Genomic DNA, 21,032 nt, shown 5'->3' on the forward strand with positions numbered 1-21,032 from the left:
ATGCACTGTATGTGTATATATATATATATATATATATATATATATATATATACTATATTATGTATTTAATAGTTTAAAATGTGATTTCACCTCAAGCTGCATCTGAATTTCAGAGCTGGTTTTGCCATTGAGTGCTTTGGTATCAACAGTGGACCCAAGCTTAGATAAAGACTCAGACAAGGTATCTGCATCCAGTTGGTACTGTTGAGAAGAACGCAAACTTGATTATGCTTTACAAATTAACAAAATCTTTATAACTAAATGTTTAACAAAAATGATGGTTCCGTCCATTTGCCCTGCCTACCCTTTTGTACTCCTCCATGTTGTCCAGATGTGTTTCCTGACAGATGCAAAGATTCAGAAACTTCTGCCATTCATTCCTCACAGTGTCTCTCTGGGCCTAGACACACAAATAGTACATCAGAGCTCAGCTTTGATTATGCTAATGTTGTGGCATACTGAATACAATATTTAATTATTGAACACATCATTTAATTAATTGTAATTAGTCAACTCAAATTTGCCATGCCACTCATTTGTCAAAAGAATAAAACTACAAATCCAATATCACAGACAATATGGCTGGAGTTAGCTCACTGACTAAAGTGTCACATAATAAAGCTACCTGAACAGTGCTGGCAGCAGGATGTTTCAGCTCAACCAGTCGGTCTCCATCGTCCTGTAATTTGTTGACCTCACTTTCGTGGGACAGGAGACTGTTATTCTTGAAGTTCTGCAAAAGACAAGAGACAAGATGTCTAATATAATGTTTTCTTTAAAATGTGCCATTGCCACTTTTGTAGTTAACCAAAAAATGAGCAAAACCATCCATTATTGCTTGCCTAATGATCTTGTTTATTCTCATTGCTGTACTAATGTTAAATGTTTATTAAAAGTTAAATCATTTCCACCTTCAATCTGCTGTTTCAGTGGGATTTTCTTAGCAGCATCTTATTGCTAAACCCAAGGCCCACAAAGAGATTACAAAGATTGCATTGGAATCTCATTGTCAAGAGGAACCAATGAGGATAAGAGTACAAAAGTAATTACAAAACATTAAGTGTCAAAAGCTAAGAGCAACAAATACAGCAAAAACTTTAAGCTGTCATCCATTCAATTGTGCAGCGTGACTGAAGCAAAAAGGAAATAATTTGTGTGATACTTAAAGCATGGCACTGCTGGCTTGATCTCGTGCTGTCAGTGGCTCATATGGGTAGTGGCAGTACTAATGGTTTGTCAGAGCTGCACTCTTACATTGACTGACACAAAATGACCAGCAAACATTAATTTACTAATCATATCAGCATCAAATGTGAAAGTGTGAATGAGTACTAGTCAGGTGAAATCACTATCATACTAATTAGATTGTAAGAGCAGACTGATTGCTATAAAAGGAGGGAAGAAGCACTTCCAGTCATTGTGTTCTTGTTAGCAATGGTTACCTCCAAAGAAACACGAGCAGCCATCATCACTTTGCATCAAAATGGCCTCACATGCAAGGAAATTGCTACAAAGAATATTGCACCTGAAAGAACCATTTACCGGATCATCAAGAACGTCAAGGAGAGAGGTTCGACTGCAGTGAAGAAGTCTTCAGTACATCCCAGAGTGTCCAGCAAGCGCCAGGACCGTCTCCTCCTGAGGAGTCAGCTACCATATCAGCAGCACATGTGAAAGTGTGAATGAGTACTAGTCAGGTGAAATCACTATCATATTATTTAGATTGTAAGAGCAGACTGATTGCTATAAAAGGAGGGAAGAAGCGCTTCCAATCATTGTGTTCTTGTTAGCAATGGTTACCTCCAAAGAAACACGAGCAGCCATCATCGCTTTGCATCAAAATGGCCTCACATGCAAGGAAATTGCTACAAAGAATATTGCACCTGAAAGAACCATTTACCGGATCATCAATAACTTCAAGGAGAGAGGTTCGACTGCAGTAAAGAAGTCTTCAGGACGTCCCAGAGTGTCCAGCAAGCGCCAGGACCGTCTCCTCCTGAGGAGTCAGCTACGGAATCGTGTCACCACCAGTGCAGAGCTTGCTTAGGAATGGCAGCAGGTTGGTGTGAGAGCATCTGCACGCACAGTGAGGCCAAGACTTTTGGCCTGGTGTCAAGAAGGGCAGCAAAGAAGACACTTCTCTCCAAAAAAAAACGTCAAGGACAGACTGAAATTCTGCAGGAAGTACAAGGATTGGACAGCAGAAGACTGGTGCAAAGTTATTTTCTGTGATGAAGCTCCCTTCCGACTGTTTGGGACATCCTGAGACCATCCATGTGTGGGGTTGCTTTTCAACCAAGGGAGTGGGCTCTCTCATAAATCTGCCCAAAAACACTGCCATGAATAAAGAATGGTATCAAAACGTCCTGCAAAGGCGACTTCTTACAACGATCCATGATCAATTTGGTGATGATCCATGCATTTTTCAGCATGATGGAGCACCATGCCACAAAGCAAGAGTGATAAAGAAGTGGCTCGAATATCATTACATTGAAATTTTAGATCCGTGGCCAGGCAACTCCCTGGATCTCAATCCCATAGAGAACCTGTGGTCAGTCCTCAAAAGGCGAGTGGACAAGCAGAAGCCCACAAATTGTGATCAACTCCGAGAACTAATAAAGCAAGAATGGATCGCCATCAGTCAGGATTTGGCCCAGAAGCTAATATCCAGCATGCCAGAGCGAATTGCAGAGGTTATGAAGAACAAGGGTCAACACTGTAAATATTGACTCATTATATATATTTTTGCCAATAAAAGCCTTTAAAACGTATGATATGCTTATCATTGTTTTTCAGTATACCATAGAAACATGTGGTGAAAATGATCTACAAATACTGAAGCAGCAAATTTTGCCAAACAAAATTTATGTCACTGCCAAAATTTTTGGCCATGACTGTACATAATTCAAAATGGTTGACACCCCAAAATGGTAGGCATGGGAAAACTGAGACACAGCTGCACCAAATGCTGCACCAATATATATATATTTGCTTCATACTCTTTGTATGAATAATATATAATTCTGTAATAAATAACTGTCATTTTTGTTTTTGAGTAATTTTCTTCCAGCTCCCCTGACTATTAAGATGAAACCCAAGCACCCCATTTTGAGAAACGTTGTTCTATATATGTCCTTTAGTCCGCTTCATTGTACAGATCATGTGATCAGTTCAAAACGAGCTCACCTCGTACTGTCTGCGGGTATCAGCATGGTCAACCATCTGATCACTCCAGTCCTGTTTAAGGATCTTGTTCTGCTCCTCCCTCATGTATCCCACCTCCTTCTCACAGTCTTGCATGTAGTCGTACAGGCTGTTGAGATAGTGACGTCTCCATTTTGAGTTATCCTGTGAAACATTGAAAATGCTAAATGAGATTTTTTTTTTTCCCCGTTCTCTTTCTGTTCTAATTAAAACTCACTGTACGTTCCTGTCACCGACAGTATCTCTTACAATTTAAAGAGGCATGACAAGTCGACTTCAAAAATAATCCATTTATCAGTGATGTAAATGTTTTCTTACCAGTAGGTTAGCATATTGCTTCTTAATGGCAGCATATTCCTCCTGGAATGACATGGGGGATTTTAAGTTTTGTGGGAAAAAAAAGGGTTAGTTAACCTAAAAATTTTAATGTTCTCATCAATTACTCACTCTCATGTTTTTCTCATAAGACATGTTCATCTTCCAAACACAAATGAAGAATATTTTAATTAAATCTGAGAGATTATAATGAAAATAAGTCCCACCATTGAACATCAACAAAACCAAAATTTTGATGCTTCGAAGGGTGCGTTAATCAATGTCAATATGTCGGTGAAAGCCTAAAATAAATCTGTTCATCATACAACTCAATCTTATAAATCATATAGCCCAGGTTTCACAGACAAGACTTAAGGCTAGTCCTAGACTAAAATGCATGTTTGAGCAGTCTCAATTAAAAATATCTTGCTCTGACATCTTAAAATATGTCAGTGACATTTTGCTGTCTCAAGATGCACACCTGTAACGTTTTCTTCTAAGGCATTTTTATAAAAGCTGCTTAAATATCTTAATTTAACTAAGGCCTAGTCCTGGCTTAAGCTAAACCCCGTCTGTGAAACTGGACCATTAAGTGTCTCTCTAGAAGGTTTGGATTAAACCGCTTTGTTCATATGTATTACTTTTACGATGTCTTCTTGAACTTTTTGAAGCATTAAAGTTTTGGTTTTGTGAACAGAAACGTCTCGGGTTTCATTATGAATATCTTCAGTTGTGTTTTGAAGATTTAGAATTGAAGCATTAGAATGACATGTGGTGTGTTATTGATGACAGCAAAAGCTGATCATGAGAAATGCAAGTCTTGGTAACACACATACAAAAAAGTGCCTATTGGATGGGATTTTTTTAAGCTCACCTGGGAGCTGGTTGATCCAGGGCATAGCTGGTTGTTGTAAGACTCAATCTCCTTATGAAGGATGTTATGAGCTGCAATCTGCTTCTTCAGGTCAGCCAGAGTGGGGCCATACTCCTCTTTGCTTGCCTCTTTCTGTAATATTCCGAATTATTCAGAAATACTAGTTAAACAACACACACACACACTTTTGCAGCAATTAAATAGTGTATATGGGAAACCAGGGAGGGAGTGCTGCAACACTTTACGTTTTTTATTTTATTCAGACAGATATTTTTTCCACATCTGCTATAAATTAAAGCTGTTTTAAACTCTACAGCTTACATACAAACTGTTCAAACTGGTATCTTGACTGTTCAAAGTGTGTTGTTGTTACAACCTGATACCAGTTGTAACAATAATACAAAACATGGACATCAGCTTAACTTTTGTTAATTTAATATAGAGATCATCCACTTCATGTATTTTCACTAATTGAATCACTAAAGTTACTTTCGAAACCTGCTGAAGAGGCATTCCAGACACAACTCAGCTAAGCGTAGATGGGTACTGGTTGTTCATTTTAAAGTTGTGAGTGTTATTTTTTCACACCAGTGCTGATTCAGCTGTTTTTCCCATTGTGAACTTTTATTTTGAGCTGATGATAAACAAAATGCAGCACACATCGGTTTTTAGCTTTTGTAACGTGAACTCAAATGAATTTGCATACAGTGTGGACTGAAGATTAGATGTCTTTTTTTTTTTTTTGCCGAGACATTTAAATGGGCAATTGTAAACAGAATGAGCAAACTCACTCATATAGCAGTCTGATCACTCAAGATGCATGAAGTGACTAAGTGTACCCCTAGGATACCAATGTGTCAGTCTGTCCTTATTTCTCACAATCTTTTGGGTTCAAATCAAATCAAATTATCACCCAGAGATGAAATTTAGATTTCATTTTGATTTCATCAGCGTAAGGGTTAGGGTTATTATTGTGTGGGTTATTATTGTGTGTTAATATGACAATTACTTTTTATTATTAGTACAAAAGTAAATGGTTAGTTTCTCTCTCTTTTTCTTTGTGTGCACATTAATGTGTTTTCTGACCTGTTTTTGGTTCAGCACCAGAGCCCAGTTAATTCTTGGCTGTAGTCCAACCTCATTCAGTTGCTCATACAGCTCTCGGTAAAGGGTACAGTCTTTAAGCCAACGCTCATGAAGACGACTAACACTGATTAGTGGGAAAAATAAAAAAATCATTTATGGAGCATGTGGAAATCATTACAATTACTTTTAGTTTTCAATATATATCATATAGATGAGAAAATACACTGTGCAACCCTGTTAGCTCAGTTTCGATGTGACAGAGCAACAGACTAAGTCATGAACAACAGGGTGTGAAGGATGCCTTTTGTGTCACTCACTCATTCTCTATTTCTCCAGCCTGAGGGTGTTTCATTTTCTTGGCCTTGTCCATATCAAGGAACAGATCTTTTAGAAGCCCCTCTGCCTGGCCTAAGAGGTCTGCTGTTTCCTTCTGATGTTGTAATTTCCTATTATTTTTCTCATTGTCAGCATCCTGAGAAAAGGGCAGGGTTATTTATATTTATATGCCATTTACTAACACACACACACACACACACACATACATATATATATATATATATATAGTCACGGAACTGCTGCTGTGTTGGAGCGAGGAGACGTAGGAGAATTTATTAATTTTAATACTCAAAAGGAAACAGAAAAACACACGTAGCAAGGTTGACAGGAACAATTCCAGACCAGGGAGAACAGAACGGGCTCAAACTCAAATAGGGCAGATAACGAGGGGCAGACAGGTGATGAGGATAACTAATAACAAGGAACAGGTGATTACTAATAATGGGAAAAGGAACTGGAAGGACCAAATAAGGACAAACAGGAACTAAATTACAAAAAAATATTAAGCAGCACAACAGTTTCCAGCACCGATAATAAATCAGCATATTAGAATGATTTCTGAAGGATCACGTGACACTGAAGACTGGAGTAATGATGCTGAAAATTCAGCTTTGCATCACAGGAATAAATTAAATTTTAATGTATATTAAAATAGAAAATTTTTATTTTACATCGTATTAATATTTCACAATATTATATTTTTTTCTGTATTTTTGATCAAATAAATGCAGCCTTGATGAGCATAAGAAACTCCTTTAAAAAACATTAAAAATCATTCTGATCCCAAACTTTTGAACGGTAGTGTATATAGAAACATAATAGAATGTGTTGTCTTACAATGAGTAGCAGCTCTTCTGCCCGCAGTATATCTTTCTCAACAGTGTCTGCATTCTTCTGCATACGTGCAATCAGCAAGGCCAGGTTACTCACCTGCGATCTGCAGTTCAAAATTAAGAGTTAGAATGAAAATGTGTAAAAGATCCTCAAATGCAAAATTAAGAAAAAAAATTGTTGCATTAGACATTAGGAAATATGTGTAGAGCATCAAATCACTCAGGATGATCACACTTATCAGTAGGATTTACTGTAAATGAAACCTGTTAGTTTTGAAGAGTTGTACGGTTTTGATTAGAGACACTGTAGCAGTGAGAATGACAGAGAACATTTTTCTTTGGCTCATGATGTCAAAAAAGTATGGCCAGCAGAACTGTTTCAGGCATATAAAAGGAATGCATGTAGCATTGTTTCAAGGAGATCTAAGAAACTTCACTTGATAAGGATTAGAATCAGGATTTTCAATCAAGGATTCATGTACCCTCAAGGGTCCTACACATACGTGAGGGGGTCCATAGAGAAATTACATAACACTTAATTTCTGGCAATATTATCGGCTTGATTGCCATTGGAAGAGAACTGAAGTGAGCTGGACAATGACATCACTGAATCAATGATGAACTGACTTTAACTGAAACATTGACTATTTACTATTGTCCTCTTGCATTATCGACACACTATTATCCTGTTTAACACTGCAAAGCTGCTTTGACACAGTCTGTATTGTATAAAGTGCTATATAAATAAAGGTGACTTGACTTGACATAATACAAGTTAAATACATTGTAACTATGAACTAATCATCTGTTAAGCAGTATATCAATTAAGGATGTAAATGTTCCTAATGAATGTTAATTATTAATGAATGCAAGCTTTTTATATTGAGGATCCCTGAATTGGCTGAGAATCTGGGTGGGGTATCCCTGTGTCTTGAAACTCTAGAATTATGTACTTTTTTCGGTTCTTTATCATTCTGCCACCTTCAGTCTTTTTCTTCCTCCCTGAAGAAATAAAAACAATGAATTTGAGAGCTCACGGGGTAAAAACACATTTTAAAAACATATTCCTACCTGTTAATTGGACCTCAGTGGGTTTCCAGTGGAATTACTCATTAGTCATTATCCCAGTTCATTTAATCACCACCCCTGATTTATTAGCTAGTTGGTGAATATTGGTTATATCCAGTCATTTAAGCTGCTTTATTACATAATGAAAGAAAATATCTTACTCAGATTAGTGAAACCAAATTTTGTGTGACATTCATCTGAATGAAAACTAGTTCCACGCTGTCAAAGAGACAAAATTGTAAAACATTGCAATTGTATCTCTTCCCCATCATGCCATGCTAGTCGAGAGAGTTTCATCATTGTTCTTATCTAAGAATGCAAACAATGCCACACCACCCTCCACACACCCGTTCTCTCAACATCTCTTCGCCCGCCCATACATCCACCTTTTTTGGACAAGCTTCTATGACAGAGACCATGCCTGTTAACGTGTATAGAGCAGACAACATCTGATCAAGAGAAACCTATTTGTGACAAATTTTTTTTTTTTCCATGTGTTTATACAGCATCAATTGTTTTTGTGGGTTCTTCTAAACCAACACACAGGACGACAATGACCTCATATTGTAGCAAATCTTAATTTCCTAAAAATATAAGTCAGTGACTGTAGGAAAAAGGAAAATTATTACACAAGGGAAATCATGAAATTCTAAAGTCAACTGTCATCTAAACATTGGTTTAGATAATGAGATCAAACTGTCTACACAGCAGCATCAGAAGATCACTGCTGACATTGTTGGATGCTCTTAGATGAGTCCTGAAGATTTCATACGTTATTTTGTTCCATTTCATGGGTCAGAAAATTCCATAATGGGTCAGATAAGGATCAGATAAGGGAGACATCCAAAATGTGTACTGCTGGGTTGCCTCCAGGATTTTGAAGTAGGGAAACACTGGATTACATAAAACATAGCACATACAATTACTAAAAAAAAGTAATAGTTTTTCTGAACTGTTCTAATGTCTACTTTTTTTTTGTTTCTGTTCTATTACAGAACTTATACAATCTTTGTTTCTTTATGCCTTCTATAACATTTTACTAGAACTATATTGTGTTTGTCTTTGAAGTGTCACGTTTGCATTACCGTGTCGAAACAATGGACCAACACCCAGCAGCCTAGTGGAGGAACAAGAACGTCAGCCCTTACAGGAACTGAGCTTAGGCAGCCAGGACACTCCTTTCACTGTTTCTATCATTTTTTTTATACATCTGCTTTTATTGGGAGACCCTGATTACTGCATGTTTACACAACACCTTTATTTAGCTGTTCAATTGTATGTACATTACACATGCATTAATCAGATTTGACTAGTGGTGAGTTTAGATCTGACCTCTATACAACAATTCTGATATCTAAGAACATGCTTGCAGATGATCAACAGACAGTCAGTTTGTCTGGCTTGCTTTGTTACAAATTAAGCTCTTGACCTGATCCCAGTGCAGCTGATACTGTCCTGCACTGGCCTAAATGTTTTATTTTTATTTATTTTTGGAAAACTAACAAAATAAATAAATGGTGCTGATTATATATCATACAAAGACAAGGAAATGTTTCTATTTAGCAGAGCAGATAGGGAGCCCAATTTGGAACGAAATTCATATTGTAATTCTAATATTGTCATTAATTCAAATAAACTACTGATGTGGTTAAATAAAATAAATATATATATATATATACAAAAATGTGCATTAGAGATTTAGAAAATAGTGGTCTGTCGTCTTGATGTAGTATTGCCCAGAAATCCAAAACCACATTTTTTTTTTTTCCAGATTTTGTTACTGTTAAAAATATATATTATGAAATACTTTTTCAGATATTTTGTCTATTTCATGTCTCTGTTCTTCATCACCCATGAAAATGACTTTTAACCACTGTAGTGTATTTTTAACAAACCATAATAATTCCAACTTGTGTTTAGAAAGCAGAGGTTATATTATAACCAAAACAATCAGCATAAGGGCCCACGGAACTAGTTATCCTTTCTGGAATGTTTCAGTTTCCTTATTTTATTTAGGCTAATAAATTCAGTACATGCTCTAAGTGGAATGGAGGTGTAAATTTTAAAATGAGAATAAAATATCACTGACCAAGAAACCAATTATATTCACAAATTGGTTGTTGTAACCTCCAGCAAATAACATTGTTGAAAAATTACAGATCATTTTTTGATTGTAACGGGTTAACCTATTACAGATTTCAGATCTAATGTTCCCAGGAAAATATAGAGTTAACCATCTTTACACCTTCACTCTCTGGGCTCTGGTTACCCAAGTCGGTCTAAAACTGATCTCAGGCCTGCCTGCCAACAGAACAGAATCAAAACCTAGAGGATAAAATAACAAACAGCACTCACTTGCTTATCTTGGAATCATCTTTCATCGTGTTTTCCTTCTTCTTGAACATCCTAAAAGTTGTAGTGAGGTGAGATTCACCTTCTCTGCCGTTGGTGTGCTTGTGAATCTGTCTCACTTCTGTTTATCCTTTACCTCCACAAACTTCTCTGTACACACTTTCTGCCTCTCTAGAACTGTCATACAGCAGTGAGGTAAAGCTGTTCTTCTGTCTCCACTCCGCCCTGAGTAACAGGTGTTGGGCGACACCCAGACCACCTCCTTTTGTAGAACCGGGCAGACCAGTTTCACCTTCCCATTTTTTCACCCACACACACACGCACGCACACACACATTTACATCTTATCATTCATCTGTTTTTTTTTTTAAAAATCTTTTAGCCTAGTTGTTATTATTAAAAGTTATAACAAAAGGAAGAAATATGTCACAACATAACCAATTAGCCCTAAATTAGATTGTGACCAGCAAATCACTGTAATCTTCTCTGAATTATAGTGATTGAGTATTTTGTTTATGAAAATTGACCCAGCTTTGTTAGACATGTTGAAGAATAATTTTTTATTAACAGTAGTTCAATATAACCAGGACTTCATATGAATTATTTTCAGGACACTGTCCTTTTTAAGACTTGTTAGCTTGTTAAATGTGTATCTGTGAATGTAACATGGTGTGGAATGTTGTTGGGTCACTTTCTCTCAGGGCCGTGGTAGTTAGTGGTAGCGCACATTTCTAACATGTACTGTCACATGGTAGGGTGTGACAGAGATGCAGGCTTAATGTCTTGCCCTAGTCACTCCCTCTTTCTCTCTACACCCTTTCTTAAATTAACCCAGTTCATTTATCCACCCCCCACACCTCGGGGTGGGTTGTAACACTATTATATATATATATATATATATATACACACACATATATTCAGATGGAAGTTTTGAGTAAATGTTATAAAATTAATTTAAAATACATTTTTCATACCTAATTATCTTCTCAATTTTTTTAAAAATAATTATTTTATTTTTTTGATGGTGGTAGATTTCATCCCAATATTTACTTTCAAAGTTGTTAAACTGATGGTGTTACAAGTCACCCCATCTACCTTATCTCTTATTTTCTTTCTTTTTGCGCTGTTCACTTAAATAGTTTAACATATGCAGCCTCTCAATAGGATGTTGTAAAAACTTCATCTATAATTATATAATCACAGGAAAATGTTTGAAGTAATTTTTTGATGTAATTTAAGATTACATAAAGCATGTCATGTCCACTAATCAGTATTTCTCCGATTCAAGTGTATCTGTGTTCTGCCACATTACAGTCTTCATACACTATGAAAATCATGAGTGATGTCCATACAGCTTGATACTTTACTTACAAAGACCAAAAAAATTAAATAAAATCAACAGAACACTTAATCCCAGTCTGGGATTGGATGAGGATTATTCACATTGGGGTGTGGTACTTGCATGTATATAACAACGGATGTTTTATTTTGGGCTTTTTAATTAGCTGTCCATCTCCTTCAAACAAAAGAAACCAAACAATTGTTGACAGACACTTCATTTTGCTAATAGAGGTCTTAAGTTCCTGAACTTCACCTTCACTAAATTAAAATTTAAAGGATTTTTAGTTGACAATGGAATTTCTGTGCTTTGATATTATAACCAATTAACCCCATTACCAAACATCATAAAATCCAAGCTGCAACCAAATAGGAGAAAGCAGCCTTCTAACTAAAAACTTAGTTTAAACTCCCTTGTGTGTAACATTCCTCAGGCCTGAAATGCACCCTGCCTGGAACGCTGTGCATGTGGTCAGGAATGAAGATGAACAGATGACAACAGAAAGCTGTCAAGAGCTGTGATAGAGATCTACTCGAGACTTCTTATCATATAGGTGGAAAGTGACTAAAGTTTAATCTAGACTCATGCATTTGGTATGCTTACAGACCTGATTTGCATGTATAGAAACACACAGGCAGACAAACCTTTAATATCTGACCCAGTTCAAATCCATGGTACATGCAGTGATGACCAAAAAAAAAGTTTACTTTTTTTAAATCAGGAGACTTCAAACTAAAAATCATTCAGTTTCATAATTTATAACATCCTATCCATTTTAGGATCATCATCATGGTGTTTGTTGAAGATTAAATAAATTCTCACCAACATTTGCTCACAAAACTGACAAAAGGAATGAAAAAAAAAAAAAATGAAAAAATTAGCAAAAACTCATCTGCAAGTTGAAAGCAATTAGTTAGAACAAGGGAATCTTTAGAACAAAAGATAGCAAATTATAGTAGGAAACAATCACAAATAAAACACTAGCAAATCGCTTGCTTCCTCTTTATGGCTTTGTATTAAGATGATAGTTTAAAATATAAGTCATGATTTGTAAACAAAATTATGCCAGTTTATATTTCTAAGGTACATTACAGATGATATATCCTATAGTCCTTATCTATACATCAGACAGGTTAATGATGAGGGTAATTCCTGTGTTCTGTCACAGTTGATTGTTCAAGTGACTGTAACATCCTCTAATAGAATAAACATTGAGTTCATCATGTCATCATAATGACTGACATGAATGATTGACCACTAAAGCCCACAGTTGGAACAAATATTTGAGATCCTCAGCGGTGTTAAGTATAGACTTCTTCAGTGAAACAATAAGCCCACTTTTGTAATGTGCTAGGCAGACTGAGATCTAGGCAAACAAAGGCATCTAAGTAAAAAAAAAAAAATCAAATCAAATAAAGATAGACTAAACAAACTCTGGATGATAGAGGGTGTAGAGGCACGAAGCATTACCACTGATTAATATACTTGGCAGAATTTATATAACCCCAAAAAAAAGTCAGTATGAATTTACTACCAAACAGGCTGCACTTACACCTCTTAAACCAATTATGGCATGTTTTGGGGAAATGGTTTGACTGTGTAAGGATCCATAACTCTTGGTCTTGATGAGATATTTATATTCAGATGACTTCAAATACAGCCAAACGGGCCAGATTTAGCTTCCAAAGCCAAAGAAGCCTCTAAAGTAGCCAGTGATGCCACCCTTGCCCTTCTGCTCCACCTTATCATCAAGAGGTGGAAAAGCCACATGGTTGAGAGCCAGGTCAAAGAAGAGAGGCTTGCATGGAATTGGCTGGAAATCTGGAGGGAACTGCACCAGATTGGGCTGCTTGCTCAAGAGGGTGGGGTCTAGCCGGAAATGATCCAAACGATCAGACAGAGGCTATAGATAAAACAGAAAAAAAAGCTTTAAAATTCAGAAACAACCTTCTTATTACAAGACCAGCTCATAATGTGCTTTAACTTAAATACAAACTGCCATCATTCACAAAACTCAACACAGTCCACGCCCTTTGCATGTTTGTTCATTTGTGAAGTTGTCATGGAAACCAAATACATTGCATGCTGACTTCCAAGAAGGGCTACTCTGAAAAGATGACTAAAAACAGAGAAATATAGGCTATAATAATCCTTGCTGTCATTAAAGGAATAGTTCACCAAAAAAAACAAACGCTTAAAATATACTTACCCCCAGGCCATCATGGTTGAGTTGGTTTCTTCATCCGAACAGATTTGGAGAATTTTATCATTACAATTTGTTTAATTTGGTGAGCAGGTTAATGCAAAATTTCTCAAAATCTGTTCAGATGAAGAAACAAACTCATCTACATATTAGATTGCCTGAGGGGGAGTACATTTTCAGCAATTTTTGGGTGAACTATTCCTTTAAATCATTCAAATGTAGCATGTCATGGGAAAAGTGCATACCCATTACTTATATTTCTATTTCTACACTATCTGAATTTAAGCTCTAAACAGAAATATAAGTAAAGGTTTAACTTCTGGATTTCATGCAATTTGTGTGCTTAACTCATAATTTTAATTTATAATTTGCTGGGCTTTCGAAGCAACTTCATTTGGATATAATTTATACCTTATGGAAACAGCAACATTTCAGTTCTGAAATAACATTTATTGAATAAAAAAACAGTGCAATGTGAATCATAAATACAGACAGGTGCAATAATTTGGGCACCCAATGTAATAATCACATCAATATTTTGTAGAACCTCATTTTGCTAAAATAACAGCATGTGGACACTTCTTATAGCCACTGATATGTCACTGAATTCTGACTGTAGGTATTTTGGACCATTCTTCCTTGCAAAATGTCTCCAGATCAGTCAGGTTTGATGGCTGCCAAGTGTGGACAGCCCACTTCAAATCAATCCATAGATTTTCAATGATGTTCAAGTCTGGGGAGTGGGATGACCATTCTAGAAAGTTTGATCTGTGTCTGTGCATGAATTCCATGGTAGATTTGGAACAATGGTTTGGATCATTGTCCTGCTAAAACAACCAACCCTGGTGTAAATTCAACCTCTTGACTGATTCTTGAACACTGTTCTTAAGAATCTGCTGATACTGGATGGAATCCATGTGACTCTCAACTTTGACAAGGTTCCCAGTACTTGTGCTTGGAACACTTTTTTTCTGCCATGCAAAATGCTTCTGGTTGTGACCCAAAGGTTGCGAGTTCGAGTCTCAAGTCCGGCAGGGATTGTAGGTGGGGGGAGTGAATGTACAGTGCTCTCTTCCACCTTCAATACCACGACTGAGGTGCCCTTGAGCAAGGCACCAAACCCCCAACTGCTCCCCGGGCACCGCAGCATAAATGGCTGCCCACTGCTCCGGGTGTGTGTTCACTGCTGTGTGTGTGCACTTAGGATGGGTTAAACGCAGAGCACTAATTCCTAGTATGGGTAACCATATTTGGCCACATGTCACGTCACTTTCATTATTCCAAAATAGTTCTGGTTCGTCCAGATGAGCCTTTGCATATCTCAAACAGTTCTGCTTGTTGGCAGAATGCAGAAAAGGGTTTTTCTGCATCACGCTTCAATTGAGCTGTTCCTTGTGAAAAGTGCACTGGACTGTGGAATGATTTACAATGACACTACCAGCAGCAAGATGTTCTTGGAGCTTTTTGGAGGTTGTCTCGGGTTTGTCTGTGACCATTCTAACCATTCTATGCCCTTCCGTTTCAGATATTTTTCTCGGCCTACCACGTTTCCTTCACAAGGACTGTTCAGGTGGTATTCCATTTTCTATACTATATTTCTGATTGTGGAGACAGAGACCTTAAAAGTCACATATTTTACACCTTTCTGGAGTTTTATTTTAAAGGGGTCATATGATGCGAAACTGTTCAAATGCGGAGTTTGCGCATCGTGTGTGTGCGCGTGTGTGAGAGAGAGAGAGAGAGACAGGGTCACATCACAGTCAAATGTGCTTACAACAGGATGTTTCAGAATGGTAATGGTAAAATTCTTTTTTTTTTCCCAAACACCTACTACAGTAAATACAAACCTGACCAGCCAAGCGTTTGCGATCATGTGAACTTGAAGACACTTGTACAAATGCGGATGGGTGACATGAATGGAAATGATTCCAGATTGGCGATGTAGTATTTGGTTTCTGTATTCTGTACTGTATTTTCCTGCGCTCAAACCTGCCAATCTAAAGGATCAAACGCTGTGTATGGCGTTTGAGGTAATTTGTGAATTAGCATAGACTTATAGTCTAAATAAAACTATTTGCAACTGTTACTATTATTACACTTAAGTTGTTGTTAATATACAAAACTTTGTATTATGCTTGTTATAGAGTGTGTGACGTCACGTGCACTACCACGTGGTTGTCACGGCGACCGTCACAGTCCTACTGTGCAATGATGTAGTTTCCTGACATCCTGACTGAACAGCGTTTTCTCTACATGTTTTCGTGTTGTTGTTGCTCAGCAATGGCATGGACGCGATGTTGTCTGGGGGTTTGGCAAAAGGAGAGTGGGACTGTGGGCAGTGCTCGGGGTGGTGACTGAGTAGTTCTGACGTCACCTTTTCACGGAAGTCACAACGGTTTGTGATAAATCACAGCTACTTTATGCAGGCTGTGTGCATTTGACTGTGGATTGACTGTTTTGAAACTTGTATGGTAGTTACATAGCACCTAGACCTCAGTTATCATGAAAAAAGCCAGAAAATTTCAGTTTTGACAATATGGGACCTTTAAACCTTTGTGATAATTTTCTGTATCTTTCTCCTAATTCATATTTACAAATTATCCTAGTTTTTAGGTCATTAGGAAGTTCTTTTGAGGTTCCCATGTTGCTACTTTCCAGTAAAGAATCTAAGAAAAGCACAACTAGAAATTAGCAACCTTAAATATCCTTTTCATGATTGGTTGCACCCGTGTTTGCAGCGTAAGGTTAATTGAGTCAATCAAATCAATTCTGTGTTGCAATCAATCAGCATTAAGTGACTGCAGGTATTCAAATAAACTCAAATTAAAAGGATGCCCAAACTTTTGCACAGTCAATTTTATTTTATAACTCAATTCTGCTACACCAAGAATTTCTCTCTGAAAAACATTACACTATCCAGCTTTCTCTAGAAACTGAAAGGCATATCACTACGATCGTATAAAGACAGAGCAAATTATTATGTAGCCTCAGAGAGGTGCCCAAACATTTGTATAAAACTGTACTTAAGCAAAATGCATGATAAATTGAAAGCATTCTGTTTAAGGGTGTGTCATTTTTTTTATAAATTCAAATGTATTTCATTTTTTTATGAAGGAATTACAAATGCAGACAGTTAATTGCACATAGGGTGCAAGAGAGAATGTGTATGTCTGTATGTGTTAGGCCTGTGATGGACCGGTCATCCATCCAGGGTGTTTCTCTGTTTTTGGCCTGAGATGCTGGGATAGGCTCCAGCATCCCTACATAGGACAAGCAGTTTGGAGAATGGATAAATAAATTATGAAGGATAACAGATTGGAGTTGCTTTTTTCTGTGTTGAACATGCCTTCTGCAAGCTATATTTCAATGGCTTTGAAAAGTGGATACATGTCCCACCCACAAATGATGCCTATGCCTTCATTTCAAACCCCTATGCTGTTATTTCACCCATGGAACACGAAAGTAGAGAATTTTGTAGAATCTTTACATGGCTCTTTAATAGAGCTTTTTTGGTGTGCTGGTACTCTTTGGTGCTTGACAGATGTGGTCACTATGAACTGGAAAGAGTTCTTCAAATACACAGGTTTGAAACAAACAAAAGGTAAACAACGACAATTTTCATTTTTGAGAGAACTATTCATTTAAATAATCCCAGAGTGCAGCACACCATGAAGCTGCAAAACATACAAAGCAATCTGCCAAGCAACATTCCACTGTTCTACTCCTCCTCCTTTCTCTAAACACTTCTGTGTATGAGTATCTGAAGAGCAGTTAAATGTCTGCATGTATTGTCTAAAACTGTAAACTAGACATGACCTTGAGCTTGTGAATAACAATCAGCAAATGTTTTTTTTAAAAGTTAATTGCAAAACATTGTAATATCATATATATATAACACCTTTGAATATTTTATTTAATCTGGGGCAAACTAATAACGCTAATAATGGTAAACTCGTAGAAAATGTTTGGAAATATTCAGTGAAGTTTCCATTTGTCCTTTCTTACCGTAGTGTCTTTAATCTGCTGCTGTGGGGGCACCTCAGCAACATCCTCTGTGTCTAAAACACAAATACAATGTCACAGTCAGTTGCAGCTAACAAAGCTTTCAAAACCTATAGCAAATGTGTCTGTGGATGAGGGCGGAAGGTCAACACAAGACTTTCTGGCTCATTAAAGGGATAGTTCACCCAAAAATGAAAATTCTGTCTTTAATTACTCACCCTCATGTCGTTCCAAACCCATAAGACCTTTGTTCATCTTTGGAACACAAATTAAGATATTTTTGATGAAATACGAGAGCTTTCTGACCCTGCATAGACAGCAAGGGAACTACCACGTTCAAGGCCCAGAAACATAGTAAGGACATCGTTAAAATAGTCCATGTGACATCAGTGGTTCAACTGTAATTTTATGAAGCTATGAGAGTACTTTTTGTTTGCAAAGAAAACAAAAATAAAGACTTTATTAAACAATTCTTGAATAAAGAGAAGAATTGTTGAATAAAGTCATTATTTTTGTGAACCACTCGGATCTCTGATTTCATCCAAAAATATCTTAATTTGTGCTCCGAAGATGAACAAAGGTCTTACAGGTTTGGAACGACATGAGGGTGAGTAACTAATGACAGAATTTTCATTCTTGTCTGAACTATCCTTTTAAGAATGACTGGATCCTTGTGCAATGGAAAAGGTTGCAGTCATGCTCACCCACCTAAGATGGCTGCAGCTTGGAGGGAGTACTTTTCAGCACTGACCTCAGCAATCAGCTCCTGGACATCAGGAAGATCCTAAGAGAAATGGAGTATCAGTATGAGGGCTAAACTGAGTGCCAAAATGTTTATGTAGTGGAACTCATTGAATTATAGGTGTGTTGCATGATGGATAGTGTGCAGTTTAGTTGTTTTATTGTAGTTTATGTATTCACTGTATATTGTGGTTAGGGTAGTGATGGGTTGCTGTATGTATTATATGTACGTAGTATGTTACTTGTATTTAAATAGCAGATATCGTATTGTATGTGTCCAATACAAATTTCCTTTGGGACAATAAGGTTTAAATAATCTAATCTAATCTAATTGCATATATCTATTTCAACTAGAAGAACTACATAGCTGAAAGTGAAACTTCGAAACTACAAATATAATCTTATTGAAAATTAGTTTTTTATGATTTGTGTACCGATTAAAAGCAATCTTGTGGCAGGATATGTGTTGAGAAGTTTGATAAAATGCCCAAATCAATCGTACAATAACACCAGAAAATTGCAGGATTTTTCCTTTATTAGATAAAAGTAATGGCAGATTACACTCATTGCTAGCGTATTTAAATCAACTGGTAATTTCAATGGTATGATTTTAGGGTCAGCCAAAATGACCGGTCCCAAAATGCCGCTGCAAGATTAATCTTTAATGAGCCGAAAAAGAACGCATGTCACACCTCTGTTCATCAATTTGCACTGGCTACCAGTAGCTGCTCGCATTAAATTCAAGGCATTAATGTTTGCCTACAAAACCACCACTGGCTCTGCACCCATTTACCTAAATTCATTACTTCAGCGTTATGTGCCCTCTAGAAGCTTGCGTTCTGCAAGTGAACGGCGTATTATTATTTTTATTGTCCTCATTTGTAAGTTGCTTTGGATAAAAGCATCTGCTAAATGACTAAATGTAACTGTAAAAGGCACCACCATGGCAAAATGATGACCAAAAATTCTCTCTACACAATTCAACATGCTAACAAAATCTATAATACACTTTTAATAATATTTTTAGATTCGATGCCATCACAATTTTGTAAGGGAAGTAATGTGTAGTGTTTGGTACCTTAAGGCTGTTATTGAAGCTCTTGGCTTTGGACTGGACCTCTCTCGTATATTTCAGAACCCTTTCATACAGAACCAGAGCTTCACTCCATTTCTTCACCAGAACATAGGACTGAGCTATATAGAAACACCTGTCCAAAGCGCAAGGACACAAAATATTTCAAAAGTATTCCTCATTTTTCTACTTTAACAGAGGACTGATAGAACATGTAAGCAAGCACACATTGCCTTGTTTCTGGTATTAAGATGCGATCACAAAACGTTTTAGCCCGTTTCCACCTGAATTTAGCACTGACCACTTGTGATTGGATAACCAAAAACACATCATACCAGGTGGAATCAAGGCCATACATAAGCAGTCATCAAGGATTAACTCGCCTGTAAGCTTTGTAGACCAGTGTCTTGAGTGCTACTTCTTTCTGGAAGGTGTGGTCCTCCTCTAGACCCTGCAGTGATGACAGCTCAGCAAGACTCTAAAGAAAGAATACATAAAATAGTGTAAAAAGAAAAGAAATTAGAAGCAAAAGAGGCATACAGTTCAGGTGTGATGCTTCATGCTTTAGTTACTCCTCTTGATCCTTTGCCTGTCTGCTACTCACAATTCCTGCTCAAGACCATTACGTAAAAGTCAGTTTTAATCACTTTCCTTTTGAATGTAGTTATTTGTTGTGATTAGGGCTGCACGATAAATCGCATGCGATATTTAACGCGCATCTTGTCAGAAAGCCGGTTCTGTAATCAGCGGTAAATCTCCATCACGTGCGTGCTTTCACATTGAGCAGCATTAACTACACAGAGCCGTTGTTCACTGAGCACGCACGTGATAGAGATTTACCGCTGATTACAGAACCGGCTTTACTGATAAGATGCGCGTTAAATATTGCATGCGATTTATCGTGCAGCCCTAGTTGTGATGTAACAATACATTGTGCCACAATATGTTATGGTACAAAATGTGACAATTCGTAGTGGATGATATTTAGGATACTCTATATCATTAATCACAGTATAGTGTTAAACATAATGTTGAGTTAGTTGAAATGTGTTTTCAGAGATCTGATCATAAGCGATCAGACGCATTACCATCTCCACCTGGTATTAACATGCATTTCAAATGCATTATTTGTGACCATTTTTTGTTTGATTTCTTTGTGATACTCCCCTCTTATTTCGTCACACTCTATAGACCAATTTGGAGTAGACGTCACAGTTACGTCACATGCAGCTGCGCGCGCATTGTGGTGGCAGAAAAACACTGGGAACAAGTGGAGGGAAACGAGTAAAATCCATGGAATAAGAGAAAAAATGTATTGTTGTGCTTTTGGATGTCAGAATCGGAATGGAAATCATTTTTATATAATTATCTTGCCATCTTTCTTATGCTACTTTACTTAAAGCCATCAAAGACTACTTATAAGTATAGTAATAATATTTTTTTCTCCAACAGCCATAAGATCAGATATCAGATCAGCTGAATGTGTAATAAGCCATATTTGCTTTGAACTATTTTTAATGTAATATCAGTTTGATTATTTTGACGGTTCCCCAACAGACAAACTGACTATAAGTAACTTTGCAAGTACGTCAACATTCTACCAACCCT

General features: G+C 37.0%; 2 protein-coding genes across 2 annotated transcripts in view; both read right to left on the reverse strand.

The window, feature by feature from the left end:
- The window catches only part of evpla (envoplakin a), a 22,778-nt gene extending 12,449 nt beyond the window's left edge, over positions 1-10,329 (reverse strand). The window contains exons 1-10 of the mRNA XM_016521642.1: positions 10,072-10,329; positions 6,653-6,752; positions 5,797-5,951; positions 5,480-5,603; positions 4,394-4,525; positions 3,523-3,564; positions 3,187-3,348; positions 626-733; positions 305-400; positions 91-201 (exon numbers count right to left, since the gene is read on the reverse strand). Of these exons, the coding sequence (XP_016377128.1) occupies positions 91-201; positions 305-400; positions 626-733; positions 3,187-3,348; positions 3,523-3,564; positions 4,394-4,525; positions 5,480-5,603; positions 5,797-5,951; positions 6,653-6,752; positions 10,072-10,121 (1,080 nt within the window). The 5' untranslated portion in view covers positions 10,122-10,329. The remainder of the gene's footprint in view (positions 1-90; positions 202-304; positions 401-625; positions 734-3,186; positions 3,349-3,522; positions 3,565-4,393; positions 4,526-5,479; positions 5,604-5,796; positions 5,952-6,652; positions 6,753-10,071) is intronic.
- Positions 10,330-12,179: 1,850 nt separating this feature from the next.
- Positions 12,180-21,032, reverse strand: part of srp68 (signal recognition particle 68) — a 57,867-nt gene continuing 49,014 nt past the window's right edge. Inside the window, exons 12-16 of the mRNA XM_016521648.1 lie at positions 19,808-19,902; positions 19,431-19,560; positions 18,320-18,395; positions 17,615-17,667; positions 12,180-13,309 (exon numbers count right to left, since the gene is read on the reverse strand). Coding sequence (XP_016377134.1) covers positions 13,082-13,309; positions 17,615-17,667; positions 18,320-18,395; positions 19,431-19,560; positions 19,808-19,902 — 582 coding nt within the window. The 3' untranslated portion in view covers positions 12,180-13,081. The remainder of the gene's footprint in view (positions 13,310-17,614; positions 17,668-18,319; positions 18,396-19,430; positions 19,561-19,807; positions 19,903-21,032) is intronic.

This window comes from Sinocyclocheilus rhinocerous, unplaced genomic scaffold (assembly GCF_001515625.1).
Source record: "Sinocyclocheilus rhinocerous isolate Xijiao unplaced genomic scaffold, SAMN03320098_v1.1 scaffold3526, whole genome shotgun sequence".
Taxonomy (NCBI): Eukaryota; Metazoa; Chordata; class Actinopteri; order Cypriniformes; family Cyprinidae; genus Sinocyclocheilus; species Sinocyclocheilus rhinocerous.